Below are 19,428 nucleotides of genomic sequence, written 5' to 3'. Positions count from 1 at the left end.
CGTCTAAATGAGATAGAAAAATATGAATTCTGTCTTTTAGAAGGGCTGAATTCATGAGGTAGCAGGCTAATATTCCAAATAAAATGTGACTGGGGAATGTATTTGAAGGAAAAAAAAGAAGAAAGTATTTTATATTGTTCCAATGCACATGTATCGACAAGGTATCCAGTAGCTGTAATTTCCACTCAATCATTAAATCAATATGTGAAATAAACAAGGATGGAGAGAAATGAGAAACAGCTTAAGATATTAGCACACTAGTAATACTGAAAATGATATACAAAATAATACAAAATGGAATTATATATGAAAATTAAATTTCATACTCATTAAAGCTGATTGAAATATATGAATCCTCCTGAAAGTACTATTATTTTATCCATGCATTTTGAATTTGTGTGTGTGTGTGTGTGTGTAATTTGGATTTTTAACATAGCTTTAACAATTTTTCAGTCATGATGTCTGCAGTGTGGCAGTCTGTAGTGATGTCTAGCACTGGGGCATCATGTAGCATGATGTTCCACCCAGTCACATTATCCTGACACCAGGCCAACCAGTCCTAACAGTCTAACCTCTTAATGCTGAGTGCCAAGTGAGGCAGCTGTTAGTACCATTTTTGTAAGTCTTTGGTATGACTCGACCGGGGATCAAACCCATGACCTCCCGCATCCAAGGCGGACACTCTAACCACTAGGCCAACGGAGCAGTATTTTTTAATTTGAAAGACAAACAAGCCTGCAAAAATTTATGCTTGAAGTTCTATTATTAATGAAACACAATGTATATACACTAATTACAGCTGAGTATTAAAGCCCACACTGTGATGATTTTAGGACAAAACCACTGAATCAGTATCATGTTAATCAAATATCATGGTACACATAAATGCTTGTCAGGTAAATAATCCCCAAAATTGCACAGCTTTCTCAGAACCACTGATAAAAAGGTCCAATCTTTCTCTCATTGTTGCATGAGCTACAATTATCCATCTAGTATGAATATCTGACATGATGAGTGAACATCACCGGTAACAACTTTTACCATTATGGCCTATATGACCTATTGCACATATCAGTTGTGGAAGAGGTATTTTAATTCTTATCTGTACTATTTATTATTGTCAAGTATAGTTTGTTGAAGTTGGTCTGTACACAAAGCTGTTACAAACAAAGGAGTGATTCTACAGTCTTTTGACTTAGTTAGCCTTCTTGCCCAATGGTGGCATCAGTTTCCTTTGAAGTTCAGCACTCAGATGAAACCACTGTGTAAATGATTGATCTTGACATGTATTTTACTTGTACTCATAAAGGTAATAATAATGTTTTAGTGCTGTTGGCTGCATCGGTAATGTGATGGTATGACATCATGTTACTTTTTTATATCAATATGGAGATCCAAAAATAGCACAAAACTTTATGGTTAATATGTTTAAAAGTGCAAACAATAAAGTCAAGTTCATATAAAAATTGTTTTCCATGCTGTGCCTGTCTGAACTTTTATTTTACTAAATAGCACAGACAAGCTATTTATTTCTGACCCACATCCAAGATTACTAGCTTCAACACTTAACTATCAAACTTATATCTACCTGTGTAGTAGAAGCCAGCATTTGCTAATTGGTCTGGTGTTTGTGTCATGTCAGGAGGCCAGCGTGCAAATGTACCCAATCTAGCAGATAATGTTGCATACTGAGGACTTCTTATGCGGTCCAATGCAGTCCATTCTCCTGGACTTCTTGAGGCTGGTAACAGATATGGCTGTATTAGAATATTTATATAATCCTCTAATTGTACCATAAGTTTAGCACTGTACAACTGGCATATCTGAAACATATTAAATGAAGATCTACATCGCAATTAAGCCTGGAGAAATTTTATTTGAGGACGTCAAAAGTGCAGCTCTGTTTTGTATTTTATGGTTATATTTCAAGTGCACAAGATTTTTACCACAGTCTATATCTTTTGGTGACTTTGACTGGCCTTGCTTTACATGTAATTATGGTGATATTGATGTGAGTGAATCATGTATCATATTTGGGAAGCCAAGGATACGTATTGTGAAAATTGAGAGAGAGAGAGAGCAATTTTTAGCTTTTTTTGTCTGGACTGCACATAATTCATACCAATAAGAATAAAATGGACATTTAACTGACAATCATTAAAATATAAATTGATTATAAAAATATTATGCTCTATTAACGATCTCAACCACACTGTATGAATATGCACAAAATATGTGTTAATGGAAAACATTCACTTTATTTCTTTTATGAAGAGAATATTTAACTAAAAAAGACAAGAAGAATACAAATAAATTTTACTCTACAGTAAAACCTGTTTTAAGAGACCACTGCTATGAAAGACCACCTGTCTTGAGAAACCATGTTCTCCCTACACAGATTTATTGAAGATACAGTATTGTTACCTCTCATGGGAGACCACCTGTTTTAAGAGACCATTAGTTTTTGTCAGAAGGGGTGGTCTTTCAAGACAAGTTCTACTGTACCACATTATTGTAAATTGTTCACAATTCAACTTTTCCTGCCTTCAAATATATATTGTTGCTTATATGATCTGATTGATTAAGTATAGTCTATATACAGCAATAGGGGATACACTCACGATCATTCTCATTGCCCTCATTAATAAGGATGAATCATATTAATACAACACTTGCAAAAGCAAATGACATACAGAAAATATACCCTAGTAAGATCAAACTGAATCATATATATGGCCTAACCAACTCATAAAATTAGGTGTAACAGCATATCATTAGCATGCATAGATCTCAATCATTCTGAGATCTTAGTGACGCAGTATATATTCCAAGTCAGATCAAAATGGGATCAGAAATCTGCACTCCACTCCAGAGTGGTGACAAGGTTAACCATTCACCTAATTAATATGTACTGAGCTCATATTCTACGTCTGATTGAAATCAAATCAGAGATATGGACACCAGTGATGGTGACAAGCAACTGCTGACAGACAAGATGATGAATAATGTATGACACAAAATGTGCTGGGTTTGATGAGTGAGACCTTAAGGTTTTTTGTTCTCATTATCTGGGAGATGATCAACAATGGTATTATTGGTGGAATCAAGTAACTAATAACATAAACAATGAAATTAAGGAATAGGATAATAGAGAACTGAGCAGAGGTATAGAATAGAATAATACAAACCCCATATCCAAAATACAATTTAATCAATTACATAAACAAAAATTACTTGTGAATGATTTGCTTTCTCTCACAAATAGGGTTACATGATTATGCAAAATTCATTTAGCCATTCTGTTACTGACAGAACTAATTTTTATTATATGATAGAGTGATTGATCAAACTCAGATCAGGGCTCGAAATTAGCGGTAGTCCGCTAGCCCAAGGATAGTAGATTTCCTGTTGGACAAGTAACTTTCATAATGTTAATAGTCTGATGGGCTACTAATTTTTCATTCATCGATAGTCATAATTGTTTTATGCCATTCCCTAACAAAGAACTGACTTCAGCAGATAAACACAGTCATAAAATATTAGCATGAGAAGATGAAGACAATTTCTGCCTCAAAAAGGTGTGTTTCTATAACAAGAAGCCATCCGATTTTGTGCATTTTGCTTAACAGCACATAAAGGTCTCATCATTAACAACGTAAGTTTGGTAGTTGATCCTAATTGATCTGATAAGGAACTAAAAAAAATGATGTGACATCACACTTTATTAACTCGACCACAGTAACAAACTACAAAGTGGTATACCACACAAAAGAACTCGGCAAAACCTATTCAAAGAAATTAGTCTGCATGCTTTTTTCTTTAAGGTTTTTTTTGTGCTTGTTAGCCAAATGCTCCAACAGTCACAAACGGGAAACTGTAAATTTTACATCTGCATCGAAACAATTATAAGAACTAGATCAATTTATTATGATTACGTTATTGACACATCCTTTCCATACAACTACTTTTTCTATGATGATAAGAATAGTTTTTATATTTTTTCCCTTACAAGAATGAACAAATAATTGAATAAACATGGACATATCCAAGCAGAATGCTGTACATTTGTTGGGAATTAACATTTATATTAGCATGGGCATCTCAGATTTGAAAATTTTCCGCCTTATTATTAATTTCAACAATACATGTAGGTCCGATTAATTAGGACCAATTACCAAACTTACGACTGATGAGATCATAACTGGAGCTGTTTAAATATTAGCATTAGAAGATAATGTTAGTTTCAGCTTGGAAAAGATGTGTTCCCATCAAATGAAGCCATCTGACTCTGCGCATTGTATCTTCTGACGCTAATATTTTATAACAGTTAGTAATAAGCCACAGCTTTGATCATGCAGAACATCCGCTGAAGTCAAGTCTTTATTCTTTATTAGGGAGAGGTCATTTAATTTTAGTGGTGGGCAGGACAAAGGCATGTGTTTTGAAACATGTTTCTTGTTCTTTTTTATATAAAGGACACTGTGCCATTCCTTTTCTTAATTTAAATAATTCGCGTCAGCTATACTGTAACATCTCGTATTTCAAAACAAGGCACAATTCCCTCCTTATAAGACAGGAAAAATGTGACATTTTATTGAAGGTGTTCAGCCACCAGAAAAAAGCAAAAGATGAACAAAAATGACATAAAAGAGAGGAATAATTCTTATGATAGGGAAAAGTCCCAAAATGAACCATTTAATTACAGCAATATGTTTTTCAGTATCACATTCTTAAGACCTGTGACTTCATGTGCAAGCCATCATAAACTGATGAATGCATTCAATGTCCTTTTAAATGTATAGTACTTGCTTCAGTCAGACTTTGCTTAACATATCATGAATTATGTTTGTATCAATAGTTCTGTTGTAAATGAAGTCTTATTAAAACAACACAAAAAATGTAAACACAAGGCATCAATCTATATTTTTCTCCCAAATTTAACAATAACCAAAACGCTCAGGATGTTCTACTGGACCAACATGTATTTATATTACTTAAAAGAACATTTATTAAGAGCTGTATTAGACTGTAATATTCATATTAATTTAGTCTTTTTTCTGTATGTTTTACAAAGAAGGTAACGCAGAAGAAGAAAAAAACTGTTTCAAACTTCCAATCAGACTGTTAAGACTGGAGTAGATATGCAAACACAGTCTCCATGATTTTTTCAAATAGTGTGCGTCCTAAGTTTGCATGGATTATGCAGAATGTTTGTGTAAATGTGTGCATCCTCACTTGCAATGTTAAATTTCATATTTCTTAGAATTGATAATATAGTTCCCTCTTCGATACATCACCATTTGCTATTAATTTATACTGTATTTCTTGTTGCTCTAACATCGCCAAAACAAATATCCTCGGTATGCGGTTCCATACCTGAGTCCTCAATATCCACCAAATACAAGAATGTGTGTGTATGTGTGTGTGTGAGTGATTTGGATTTTTAACATAGCTTTAGCAATTTTTCAGTCAAATTGCTATCATGTCTTCAGTGTGGTCATTTATAGTGTTGTCTAGTACTGGGGCATCATGCCGCAGGCATGTAGCATGTAGCATGATGACCCACCCAGTCACATTATCCTGACACCAGGCCGACCAGTCCTAATACTAACCTCTTAGTGTTGAGCACCTAGCAATGCAGCTGTTAGTACCATTTTTATAAGTCTTTGGCATGACTTGGCCAGGGTTCAAACCCATGACTTCTGACATCCAAATTGGATGTTATAACCACTGAACCACCACAGTGGTCTCTGAAGAAAAGAGAAGATTGATCTTTATAATCTAAAAATACACAGTAAATGTGCATGTAACAACAAAATGTTGCAAAATATTGAAAGGAAAAGTGTTACCTACCTTGTACCTGCTGTTGGTTTAGGTTTTCTCTTTGAATTTTCTCCTAAAAGAATATATATCAATATGCAAATAGCTGATGTCACATATACCACAGGAATTTAATCTCATCGTACACTAAATATTGATATCACACTTCCATTAGTTTGTTGTCATTATATTTTAGTGTAGAAAGAAGATATAAATTAACAGATTAAATATAAAAATATAAGGATAAACTACTAATATAACACTGCTTTTGAAAGGGATCAAGTCAAACATCTATAACTGTATGTTGAAGGGTGTTTCCTAATAATTTCAAAAGAGCAAATAATTAGTTGTCTTTTACTTAAAAAGAAAAATAATGATTTCTTGAAATAAAGTATGCTTTTAAGGTTAATGTCATGAGAAAAGGTACAATATTTAGAGTAAATGATAAAGTCATCCCAATGATTTGATACCGCTAAATAAATTTTTATGAATGCTAAATCTTTCTCACTGACTAATAAAAATAATGACAAAATCAGTTGCAAATAATAAAAACTTCTTGTTATACAAGTATTTAGTCTCACTTATTGGCATGATTGGTGTTTTCATTTATACCAAGAATTTGCTTGCATTTTTGCAACCAAACTTTTTCTGTACACATACATTTCTGAAGAGGACCTTAACAAGAAAGTCACTATGACTGAATGCTGACAAGTGAGTTCTTCTGAGGCCTTGTAAAATAGTAACTAAAAAACAAGCTTGTCAAAAGCTATAGCAATAAAATGTTTACTCTCAAAAACCCAAAATTTTACACAGTTTTAGGTAGACACACATGAAATGCCACTTTAATAATGGCAGATTTCAACTTTAATGCATTTTAAATGTTTATTAACTGAAGAATTCATGTCAGACTGTAAAGTGACAATGATATTAATTTGTTAACTATTAACCCTAAACACAAAGTCAGCTTTTGGCTAAATATCTAAAGAAAAGTTTCACAAAAAAAAGAGGCAATTATGGAATGAAAGCTAAGTTATTTTCTGTAACCCTGAACCCCATGATGCAAACTGACAAATATCTAACATGTTCAAGATTTTCTTAAAGAATGATCATATTTTCTTCAGCTAGGGAACATTCAATTTTGTATTCACATGCTGTCATTTAGGGAAATACATTTAACTAAGCTGTTATATTTTTCTTTCAAAATCAAAGTTATTGTGAGCTGATTATCCAAATCATAAAGAAATAACATGAAATAACATGATAACCATGTGGTTTTTAATAAGTCAATCCCCAAAAAAGGCCTGAATAAATCTACACCAAAACCAGCAATGCAAACCCTGGTGATATGAAATAGGAATGTCGGCCTTAAAAATAATACAAGAATCTGGATATAAAACTATAAAAATACATCCAATCTATAAGTTTATTTCAGTATTTTATTACTGATTTAAATTTTAATATGTAACACCCTTTTGTAGCATTGAACACTTTGTGGTCCACGACTTCTTATCATTTCTAGAGACTTTTATTTTAGCAAGGAAGATGGTACATCATTTAACAAATCTGTCATGAAGTCTGTTTTGTTCTTTTGCACCGATGCTAAAAATCTGCTGCTGTGGAGTGTCACAAGCACACACTGATTACAATTTGAGACATCAATTAAATCTGGGGCATCCATTTGGTTTATTCAAGTTTAATGTATGATGCCAATTTCTGTCTTCCTACAGTATTGTTTGTAAGGTTGCCCAACTGGTATTGTACACATTTTGATCAGGTTTATCCAAGAAAACGTGACTGAAGTCATACAGAAAATCTAATTTGCTGACAAATAATGGATTTAATACATTATATTTTACATACTTCATTTACATTCACATATTCAATTGAGAGTTTCTTTGAAATTTTAATCTGATTCCTCCATTTTTTAAGACAATGTACGTGTTCTTCCTAAGTTAATATTCAAGATATTCCTAATGTATCATCCTACTTCAGAACTATGAATAGTTCACAAGTGGAACGTGTCATTTAAAATGGAGATTGTTTTGAATACATGACTTTTTATATTCCAAGACTGACTCATTAGGTCACTTTAGTCACTTTTATGTTACGCGTTTAGGCTCGAATAAACAGTAACACAAGAAAGAGTGAAAACAACAAGCTTTGAACAAATTAACAAATAATTTATTTCCCTGGAAAAATACTGAACAAACGAAAAAATAAGAACTTACAGTTTTAAGAATCAAATCCAAATTAATCCAAATATAATCCATTAATAAAATTTTAGAAGTCTTAATAATAAAATGTTCTAATGATTTCAAATTTAAGTCCCGATGAAGAATCCAAGATGGAAGGCAATGATGTATGCTGCAACCTGTACTGTGTTGAAGTCAACAGTTCCTTGTAGAAACACAAGAAATAATCCAGTGTTTGAATTAATACAATTTCTTTGTTCAAGAATTCTGCATGAGCACTCAGAATAGTTCCAGAGAACGAATTAATCTTTTAGAATCCAAATAATTTGGATAAACATTAAAATTTAATTCCCAAAATGACACAACAAAAGAAACACCTTTATGTCTCATTGTTTAGAAGTCTGACTTAGATTATTTCTCTAAAACAATGGTTATACAGCAATCTGGAGACGCAGAATGCGTACCCATATGATGGTCATTGATCATGTTTACATCATGTATTCTCAGCATGGCCCTGACAAAAACCAATCAAGAATAAAAAAAGAAAAAAATTATTTACTTCACTAAAAAGTATTTACAAGCCTATGGTTGCATATCCAATACAGCCTCAGTCTGGCCCTTATTATTTCCACAATAAAACTAATGTTCACACAGCTGTTGCTAATTTTTAATTAAGGTCGAGAACTAGGTCAGTTTTAAGTTTTTACCAAATGAATCAGTCAAGGTCAAACTATTTTCTGAAAAATTTTCCAAATCAAATAAACAGGATTATATTATAACAGCATGTACAATAAATAAATTTTTAAAGCTGGCAACAAACAATAAAATTAAAACATAAGAATTAAATCAGATATACGTAACATCACATAATTTTAACTATTCTGAACATGAAAGAGTACAGACTAGTCTGTCCACAGATTCATGTCAAAAAGTATGTACTAATGGTACAACACTAGTTCAAATCCATGTACTTGAGTGTAAGGTTTAATATGAGTAATTCTGTAATTTACGAATACGGTCCCAAATGAATGGTTGCAGATAACTGATGATCAATTTTGTATCATCTATGCTAAAGATTTACCCACACACAATGTTTGATCAAGATCTTTTTTGTTCTACAACACACAGATTGTGTTGACAAAACTAACTTGATTGCAAAACTCTTCACTCCAACATGGCAACAAAATGTTATGAAGGTCCTTTAACCAATCTGTCAGATACATTACCAAGACAAATGTTTAAACAGATTACTCATGGATTTGTCTGAGTAGCAATGCTCACAATCACACACCAACAAAGAGATGATGCAGGAAGTGAACACAAAACAAGCTTGACTGGCCTTAAGGATTCACGGTATTAATTCAACTCCCATGGTTAACCTATGCAAAAACCATGATAATAAAAATTCAATAACTTTAAGTTTCTGAATGCTCATGATCAAACCTACTTTTATCAATACAGACACATCCTTAATGACAGCTTCTGTTTAAAGAAAACCATACGAGGTGTGGCTCTACATGTGTTTTCAATTATGCATCGAAGAGTCGAGTGTTAATTTCAGTAACAAAGTTTTCAAGTCTGTAAAAGGATTGAAATTCCATCAGTAAAACAGTGTCTCTATTTTTGTCAGCTATAGCTAGGATAAAATTTCAAAAGATTCTTCTCACAAAAAAATTACTTTTATTACCAACCAATTTTTGCCAGCCAAAACCCATATATCCCCTACTTTATGTTCACTCATCTCTAAGCTGCTTCCCATTCTTCCATATCATTAGTAATTGGAGTTCTTAAGGCCATTAGAGGTTAAAAAAATTATACCTCGTACTCCTTGATCCTATTTGTTCCAAGTTTCTGTCTTAGGTAATGACAATTTCGAGACAATTTAAAGTGATGGAAGAGAAAGTCATCTTCGGGAGACATGTTGTTGAACTCTTTGCCACAATAAAAACATCTCAGCTGGATAACATCAGTGGTACCATCACCTAAAACAAAATATTTCTCAGATCATGACGACATAAGTTAACCACATCAAGATTTTTTTATTTCTGCTAGCAAAAACTACATTTCAATTCAAAGAATTATTGCAAATTAAAAAAATTAAAATGGTTGTCTGGAAATATAAAATATGTAAAAGTATAAAAAAATTCATAGCAATGTTTTTCTGACAATATTATAACAGTCATTGAAAACTGAGCAAAGCTGAATGCTTTGTGATCACAATAACAGTTATTCCAAAGATATGTGCTGATGTATAACCTATTTATGGAGCAAATCAAGCATGAAAAGCGTAATCAAAGTAGATCTCGTGTTCAATAAATGAGTGAAGCTTCGAATATGAGATGGATAAAATAAGAGACTAGCAGCACAAAAACAAAAGTTTTAGATCCTGAGGATAGGAAACCTAAGCTTGCATGTAGAACAGTCGGCTCATACGTGTATTAAAGCTTACTACATGACTTAACAATAAAAGCCTTAGACTAAATATTTAACTAAAAACATAAATCTAGCCTATATTTTTTAAGCTGAAAGCTGAAATCCAGCAACAAATACTGGAAGCCCTGAATGTATTATATTTTTTATTCAAAGGTATGAGACTTACAATGTCTAAAATACTGATTGCACATGATTTAAAAGACCAAATTACTAATGCATGAAATGCAAGTCAGATTAGCCTAATTATAATTGAGGAAGTTCTACATGTGCTAGCATTTATGTATAGTCCAGGTGTAATATTTTATGGGTACAGGCTCAGGTCAAATATATAGCCTCATGCTTGTTAAGACCAATGAATGATCACAGGTAACTACAGTATATTTGAAGGAAGCTCTTTGATACTTCTACAGAGGTGCATGGTTACAGATAACAACTTTATGTAGCATATAGGATAAATGTATAAATTGTTATGCATATTTAATTGGATTGTTACTTACTTTTTCCATGATTATTATTAATTGAAAACATGTTTACTCTGGTTTGAGTTATAAATACAGTCTTGATTCTGACCTTTGAAGGCTCTAAAAACTAAATTCCATTGGGATGATAGAGTATTTCCAGAAATTAGTAAATTAAATTGTGACCTAGGTCAAGTAGATGGGTATATAAAATTGTTTACTTGGAAAACTACTCATTTATATCTTGACATCTGAAAGTAAAACCAATCTTATTGTTGTATTCAGTTTTTAGTTTGGGTGGATTTTATTATTTAAATTATTCATTGGAAATACAAAGTGCTCAATAATACTTCTTGGACTAAATCATTAATTTGGAGTAATGGTGAATTCAGTCAAGACATTTTTGATTATAGTATTGTGATACATCAAATGACTATTAAAATGCTGACACATTCCAGGTCACTAACACATCAGCACATTCAATATTGGATTTCATTTAGAACACCGCTGGAATTTGATTGGAACTTTATACATTTGGACTTATGGTAGAACTTTCAGGACTATTTGGGATTCAATTCACAATAATGTAAGTTACTGTTAAATTTTCACTTTGTATTCTTGATAAATAAAATATTTGTTGAATTTTATAAAACATGCTGGTTTTCACCCTTTTCTGTCACTTAGCTAAAGACTATCGAGTCATAACAAAATATGTGTAATATTGGTAGCTGCATGATACTATGTGAATCTAAAACTTTAAGTTAGAAACAATACTGTACAAGGATGTTGATTTTCAAAAAATCTCTTTGATTCTCAAACATGCATATACTTACATACACACACATTACAATTACACTTGTACCATGGAAGACAGTAAAGAAGATCCTTCTGTCAAGTAACCCATTATTTGTTAAATCTGGCACAACTAACAGATAATAGGCAGAGGCTGAAATTGAGAAATTATCCAGTGAATGTTTTTATTCTAAAAGTATAATACCATTTGAACAACAAGAAAATAGTAAGTTACCTTTGTACATGTATTTGTGAGCAAACTGATGCTTCAGCCTTTTTTGAAGAATTTGTTTGCAATACTAATAGCACCCAACATTATTTTTCTCTTACAGAAAACAAAACTTTATTTCTTGAAAAATACAGTTTATAAACGAACAATCATTTTAAATTAATCAAAATTTTTATATTTACCATTGTTATGAAAACCAGCTTGAGCCAAGGCATCTATGTCAAATTGATAATATTGTGTCCAAGTAGCGTAGGAGGCTACACGAATATCATAGCTCTCAAATTTAGGATATTTTGGTTGTTCAGAGTCACCCATACTGGAAGATCTTGCTTTCAAATTGCCAACAGCAACACTTCAAAAGTGAATACTGTAATGCTCTTGATATAAGGTGCAAGTAGAGATGATCCTCTGCTTTGATTACTGCAGAACCTGAAAGGAGATATTTTACCTTCTGCCTGAATGAATTACAATCAAACCAGTAGTCTAGAAAGAGTATATTGGTTATTAATGAAGACAAAATTATTTATATCATGTTTATCTAATCAGAGCTTAAGTTTTTGGTATATTTGATTGGAAACCCTTTAGAAGTTTCCAACTTTATGTTTTGTTGAGCAGAGGAAAAATTCAAAAGATGTAAATGGTAATCTTTCTGTATACACCCATCAAAACGATTCATTTTAAAGAAATATTTTAACACTCCTGCATATATGTATTATCCTTCTCCCATGTGTGGGAAATTTGATAACATTCTTGATTTTTCACTGTTCCTGTAGGCTAAATCTGTAATTTGAAATGTCATGAACATAAAATTATTTTCTTCACTGGTGGCAATTTTTTTAAAACAGTAATGAAAGGCAAATCTAATGACAATCAGCTGGGAATACACATTGCATGCAGTAAAAAGCTAGGCGGGTCTGTCATATGGGGAAGATGACACAGATGACTGCCCAGGTTACCATTGTTTCATAGATATTACAGTATTTTCTCCACGTGGTGCAAGAGGCAACATTCAACCAGAGCACTATTTCATCCAAAGCAAACTTACGTATATTTGGAAACATCATCAGATACAGTAGATGTTATTTGTGCATTTGTTAAGATATGAAAAAAAACAATATTTAACTCTTTATACATCAGGGCCATTAAAATTAACCCTCTTAGAAACAAGTGAAAGGTAGGTGAATTTCATTTTCATTTCTACTGTCATGCCGGTATGTGGTTTACACTCTATAAAGTCATCAAACCATGAGCTGAAATATATTCTCAGCAGCACTTTGAGAATGAGTTCACATCTTCACTTGATCAAATTCTCAAAGGGTGCCATGGAAAACTAGAATAATGACAGTCACTTTTGATCTTGCATTTTTTTATATTGTTCTAATGCCATTTTTAAGACATTATTAGGTATGACGTGGAGGAAATGGGAGCTATGTTCCTTTCTCATGGAAAAGATGAGGCATTCAACCCAGGCTGGCCTGGATGGGCATTCAACCTGCTACCACTAGATTATGTGTATAATTGACTAACTGCATTACCATGGCACCTGATCTTTCACTTAAAAACTGAGGTGTAAACTTCATGGAATATAAAGGCCACCATTCTTTATTATTATTTTAATCAGGACATCAAAGTCGGATGCCAACAGCTCAAACAATCCTACATCCACTCCCTGTTTACTGATTTAACAACTCCCAATAAAGATATGTACATGCATTGATATGTTGTATGTACACTGAAGTGGCACTGAATATATTATACTATACATTATGGAAAATGTTTGCTCAAAGTACTTTCCAAGTCTTACTTTTTCATTGTGTGGCAACAATTGCATTCAGACCTTGAAACTCTATGTAAATAAGATACTAGTACATGTAATTTGAATAAAAACTAAATCAAATGGTCTGCAATGCAAAATTTCAATCTGTATAGGCAAGAAGAATGCACATCTCTTGAATTCATCTTTTCTGATAATCTGGAACAGCATTGATGCTGCATATATCGCCTTCTTCCCGTCCATCACTATGTAAAAGTCTCATTGAATGATCTTTTAAAATGATAAATTGTCTATCTATAATTGTAATTCACTTCTTGGCAATACTGAATTAATATATCAATGAACAATCTTAAGTATAAATATCCACATTTGTCTTTTTTATTTGTGTGTAACCTTTTCCAAACAAAATGGCTCACAGTGGCATCCAATTTTTTTAATAAAAAAATCATTTCTTATCTACAAACTTTCTTATAAGCTTGAACACCTAATTCTTTTTATTTATATTTTTTTTACTTTAAAAAAAATAATTAAATTCCCATTCTAGGAAAGACAATTAACCCAGTCAATAAATAATGCTGTAAATTTTGAAATAATGGGTGGCTGGTATTCAGCTGACCTTTGGTCTCAACTTCTGTTCTTAATATTCAAGATTAAGAGAGGTATCTGCACTAATCATTATTGTAATCTGTGTGATTCCGACCAAGCATAGTTGCCATCATATTAGAACATGTCTTCCGGTTATGTTCCTACTTCATCATGGCAGTTTGATTTTTATGCTATATTTCAAGACAATTAATGAAAGATAAGGTGTATTCCTTTGCATTTAGGGATCATGATGATAATAAAGCAAATTATGGTGAGATAATTTATAATACATGCACAGTTATTGGTAACTTTATTCAAATTACTATGCAAATAATAATTACCCCCCCCAAAAAAAAAATCAAAATATTTGTACAAAAGGGGCTTTGAACAAAATGTTTCCCCTAGAGGAGCATGACTGAGGGCTACAAATACCCTTTGTGGCAGAACTGAGGGTCAAACAGTGAAGAAGAAAAATAAAACTGGTGCCAGATATGGTGGTAAAATTAAAAACTTGGGGGACATTGATTGCCAAATAAGGGTAAAGGAAACACTAATACATTTGATTAGTGGTACCCATTCTGAATCAACGTTTTTGCAGACACTTTGTATTCAAATAACAATGAAAATAGTAATTGCCAAAAACAAAAAATTGTATGCGAAAAAATATGTGGACAAAGGGGCTTTGTAGCTTTGGTCACAATAATGATATGCACTTCAAATCTGTTTGACACTGTATAAGATAAATCTTGTGTCGTATCTTAACCTAAAATAAAACTTGTCTTCGTGAAGCTAACAATGTGATTTAATCAAAACTACCAGTACTAAGCTTGTCAATTTAATCATCAAGGACCCATGAAACAATTACTCCAAACTTAGGCCTCTATTCCTACTACTGCGACATTTACTTCCATATTTATAACCTGCTCCTGAATCTAATTGAAATATAAAAACTGCATTCTACTGTAAAGACATTCTGGGTACTAGTTTAAGTCAAGACAGCAATTTATATTAGACACTATATTCTTATGTAGAAGTTATTGATTGCCAAGTGCAATAGTTTGTTTGTTTTGTGGAGTTTAATATCATTTTCAGTACATGATAGACTATACATGGTGGCCAGTGGGCCCCAAGTGGCCGAGTGGTCTAAAGCACTCACCGTTATGGATCACTGCCATCTCACCTTTGTCTGCATGGGTTCGAGTCTTAGGCTAGGCAAGTGTGGGTATGTGAGAAATCTTGCCAGTAGCTTCTCATGGGTCTGTGTTTCTTGCCGGTGTTTTCCAGGGTTCTTCCTCCATCAGGTATACTGGCCACCATGTATAGCCTATCTTGTGCTGAAAAAGGGTCTTAAACCCTGCAACAACTACAACATGGCAGCCAGTATATTTGCTGAGAAGTAATCATATGCCAGCTAAGAGGTTAGAACCAGTTTGCCCCTGCAGATACAATGGTTGTGCCAAATGCTGATGACTTTATTACAATGAATGACTGTACAAGATGCTTTTTACATTAAAGCCAAAGGTAAAATAAATATGTAGTGTTTGACTAAATGAAAGATGGCATGGCACAAAGTCTTCCAGTGCAAAGGGAATAGAGATGTTGTCACAAATATAAGTGCAGAAATATGAAGACACATACTTGATATGCACTCAAAAACAACTTGAATAAACCTGGTACACTAACTTGATAGATCCCTCACTGATAATGTATGGTGCCTTAGGCATCTGTTCAATTAGCATTAAGTACCACATGTCCTTTATCTGCCATTATAATGCATTTCAATGGCAATTTAAATTTTTTTGAATTTTCATGGGACTGCAGAAAAATGATAGTAATTCTAGCTTAAAAGTTACAAATAAAAAATAACAAAGGATTTTTTCCAAAAAGCATTCTTGTCAGATTTAATAAAACCATTTAGGCTAATTCATTGCACAACCAACAGTTTTACACTGATCCAACACTTCCCCCAGCACATCCTTTACATTCATTTTTTTTAACTGCAAAGAGTTATTTTTTATATTTTCCTGTGAAAAGTCAACTCAAAACAATCATTATTAACCTTATGCATGTTTAAAGTTTACTGGTATTGTAACGAACTGGCATGCTTCTAATCAAAGGTTACCCATCTCAATGCTGAGATATTTAATAATGCAGCAGACACAAATATGTAAAACAAGATGGTAGTTCATTTGCTGCCTAAGTTACACATAGATCTTAAATGCAAGTCTAACTGTGGAAGTCAGTCACCAAACAAGAACAACCATTTTCAGACCTTTAACCCAAAGTAAACGTAAACCAAATCATTGTTGTTGTTGTAGGGTTTAATGCCATTTTTCAGCACAAGATATGCTATACATGGCAACCAGCATCAGTGGTGAAGGAAGAACCCAGAATAACTCCAGAAAGAACCACCGACCCACGAGAAGCTAGTGGCAAGCTTTCTCACATACCCACACTGGCTGAGCCCGAGACTCAAACCCACGCAGACAGAGGTGAGATGGCAATGACAAGTAATGGTAAGCCACTTGAGGCCCCTGAACCAAACTGTAGATTTAGCTTATGTGTGAATTTATAACCGCAACGTTTACATGTTTTAGGCCCTATCTGAACAACTTAGGGTTGGGGGTGTCAAAATATGTCACCATCCAGTGAGGCCATATGTAACTATCCCGTGAGGCAATAAAAATTTACATTCAAGTGTGACAAATGAAAAACAAAGCTCAGTTCCAAAAACTATGGGCAATTTTGAAAACAATGTCAACTTAAATTGTTAAAAAATTCTAGAGGGTTTGTTTCCTATAATTAAATAAACTACCCAATGACCCATACGTTATGATATGGAGCAATTTATGGCAATCAGACAGCTACAAGCATTACGAAAAACTAAATGTTACGTATGCAGACGATTTTGATAGCAGTAGCAACTTATTTACTTATGTCTGCATTATGAGCATTAAATCAGTAAGCTCCCAGACCAGGTCTTTAATAGGCATTCAAAACTGTTACAATCTGAAGGTGTTTGTAAATTATTGGGAAGAGAATACTATAATTTTGATGCTGCATACCAAAGTGATTCTAGCCCATACCTTAGTCCAATAAATCAACCCCCCCAATCTGTTGATACAATATGGGGATCTGATGTGACCTGTTCAATAAAATGTGCAATTTTGCTGCATGCATATCATTCCAGAAGAAACCTGCATACACTTTAGACACATACTGGTAATTGGTAACAGCCACATCAAGCGCGAAATTCAAAATGGCCACGGGACAGATGGTTGTGCTATTCCAGGTGGATTTACAAGTCACCAAACATGATCTGCTTCGGATATATAATGCACGTCACCTTTAGCCGACAGTAGCTGCACAGCCACGAGAATTACTGGTATGTGTATAAAATGTACACCGATAGGTGCAACCAAATTTGAATGCAGATAAATTCAGTTTTTAATGAATAGGTGATATCAGCCTCTCTCCCAAAAATCAATGGCATCACGGGTGAATAGATGATTTATCAGCCTACCCATACCTGTACGTTCTTATGTTTGGGATCTCCACAGTGTTTACTTAGCTGAAATCAGATAGCTCTAACCGATAAATCAGTCGTTCACCTATAATAATGACTGTAAAACATGCAAAAATCTGCTGCCACTCTTGTCAGCACAGATTGATATATATTTTACACAGTTACCGGTATTTCTCAGAGCTGTTGAACTACCATCAGCTGAAGGGTTCTTTTGGCGATATGTACATACTATTTCAAGATCAAATCCAATGTTAGCGACTTGTAAATCAACGTGGAATAACACAACCGTTTCTCCTGTGCCAGTTTGGAACTTCGTGCTATATATGGCTGTTACCAAATGCCGGTATCTGTTTCTACTGTGTGCAGCTGTGTTCCAAACAGATCGGCATGCAGCAAAATTTGAACCACCTATCGTCCAACAGTATCAACACAGAATTGAGGTGGGGGGGTGGGGCTGATTGATCTCGGATTATAAATGATGTACCCCATACCTGGTAGATGTTCTTACGTTTGGGATGTCCATAGCCCTACATGTCAGACGTATCACATGTTATTTATGGTTTAGTGCTACCTAACGCACAAAACATAAATATCAGCGTCGAGGTCTTACATGTATGGCTAGGATCTCCATCCACAGCGTTGAACTTTTATTACAATAGTTTTCTTTCGCACTACTATAAAAAAAAAAAAAAGAAAAATGGAATGTTAGTTTAGATCACTACATACCTGCATAATTTACTTAATTTCAGTTATTAAGGTATTTTCTTCATAAAGAAGTGAGGTAAATCGCTCAAATGAGTAAGTACATCTAGGAGTAACATCCGATACGCAGCTCTGTAAGACATTCATTAGTTTTGCCTGACAAAGTACCGCATATGATAGAATTGGTTAGATACTTAAAGCATATATTCCAGACCTAATTTTAAAGTACACTGTTTTCAAAGAAGAAACTGATTTATTTTAATTTTGTTCCAAGTAAGGCATGTAGAAAAATGATACTTTTGGTTGCCATGAAGTTATGTGTAAAATTTGTTTAGGTTACACTTAGCTAAGCTTATACGATAAAACTTGTAGGCAAAGATAAGAGATAAACAATTCGGAAATTCCCTAAAAACCCGATCTAAAAATATAAATCTTTTGTTCAGTTGATTGGGATTTATAACTGAGGGGGGCGATCACTAGTTAATATATACTTACCAGAGAGTGATGTAATGTAAGGTGAAGCTGTTTGCATTTGAAACATGCACAGTGAAGAGAATGTTGGCATATATATGTGCTGCTTTAATGTAATGTGGCTGACATTTATTTGGATATTGTGCTTATGGAAATTGTACATGATTTAAGCACGCCAGAAACTAAAATGACTGCTCCCTTATACTAAAAAAATAAAAAATGAGCCTGAATAAAGAACACTATCTTTAGCGCATATTAAAATAGGGAAAATTGATTTTACCCACATAGACATTACCAGCTTCTGAAAGTGCAATGGATGAATTACTACATATATATAATGTATTTTTTAAAAAGATATTGGCTCTTTTTTTTAAAATACAATTTACCTTAAGTCCAGTAAGTAAAAATGACCAAACGGAGTTAGCAGTTTTTGAAAGATGCACATC

At 33.4% G+C, this 19,428-nt stretch overlaps 1 protein-coding gene across 5 annotated transcripts in view; it reads right to left on the bottom strand.

The window, feature by feature from the left end:
- LOC149799455 (baculoviral IAP repeat-containing protein 7-like) overlaps positions 1 to 18,647 on the bottom strand; it is a 47,453-nt gene extending 28,806 nt beyond the window's left edge. For 3 of the 5 annotated variants that reach the window (XM_089958812.1, XM_089958814.1, XM_089958816.1), the window contains exons 1-5: positions 18,536 to 18,647; positions 12,107 to 12,353; positions 9,831 to 9,994; positions 5,854 to 5,896; positions 1,589 to 1,741 (exon numbers count right to left, since the gene is read on the bottom strand). In XM_089958812.1, coding sequence (XP_089814938.1) covers positions 1,589 to 1,741; positions 5,854 to 5,896; positions 9,831 to 9,994; positions 12,107 to 12,239 — 493 coding nt within the window. In that variant the 5' untranslated portion in view covers positions 12,240 to 12,353; positions 18,536 to 18,647. Of the gene's footprint in view, positions 1 to 1,588; positions 1,742 to 5,853; positions 5,897 to 9,830; positions 9,995 to 11,736; positions 11,850 to 12,106; positions 12,354 to 17,369; positions 17,517 to 18,535 lie in introns of those variants that run through there. The other 2 variants (XM_089958813.1, XM_089958817.1) reach the window with 2 other exon arrangements.
- Between the last annotated feature and the right edge of the window lie 781 nt (positions 18,648 to 19,428).

The sequence above is a fragment of the Sinohyriopsis cumingii genome, chromosome 5 (genome assembly GCF_028554795.1).
Source record: "Sinohyriopsis cumingii isolate HCF-2022 chromosome 5, ASM2855479v2, whole genome shotgun sequence".
Lineage (NCBI taxonomy): Eukaryota > Metazoa > Mollusca > Bivalvia > Unionida > Unionidae > Sinohyriopsis > Sinohyriopsis cumingii.
Note: the sequence above shows the minus strand (reverse complement) of the source record. Positions and strands in the feature narration are given on the sequence as shown.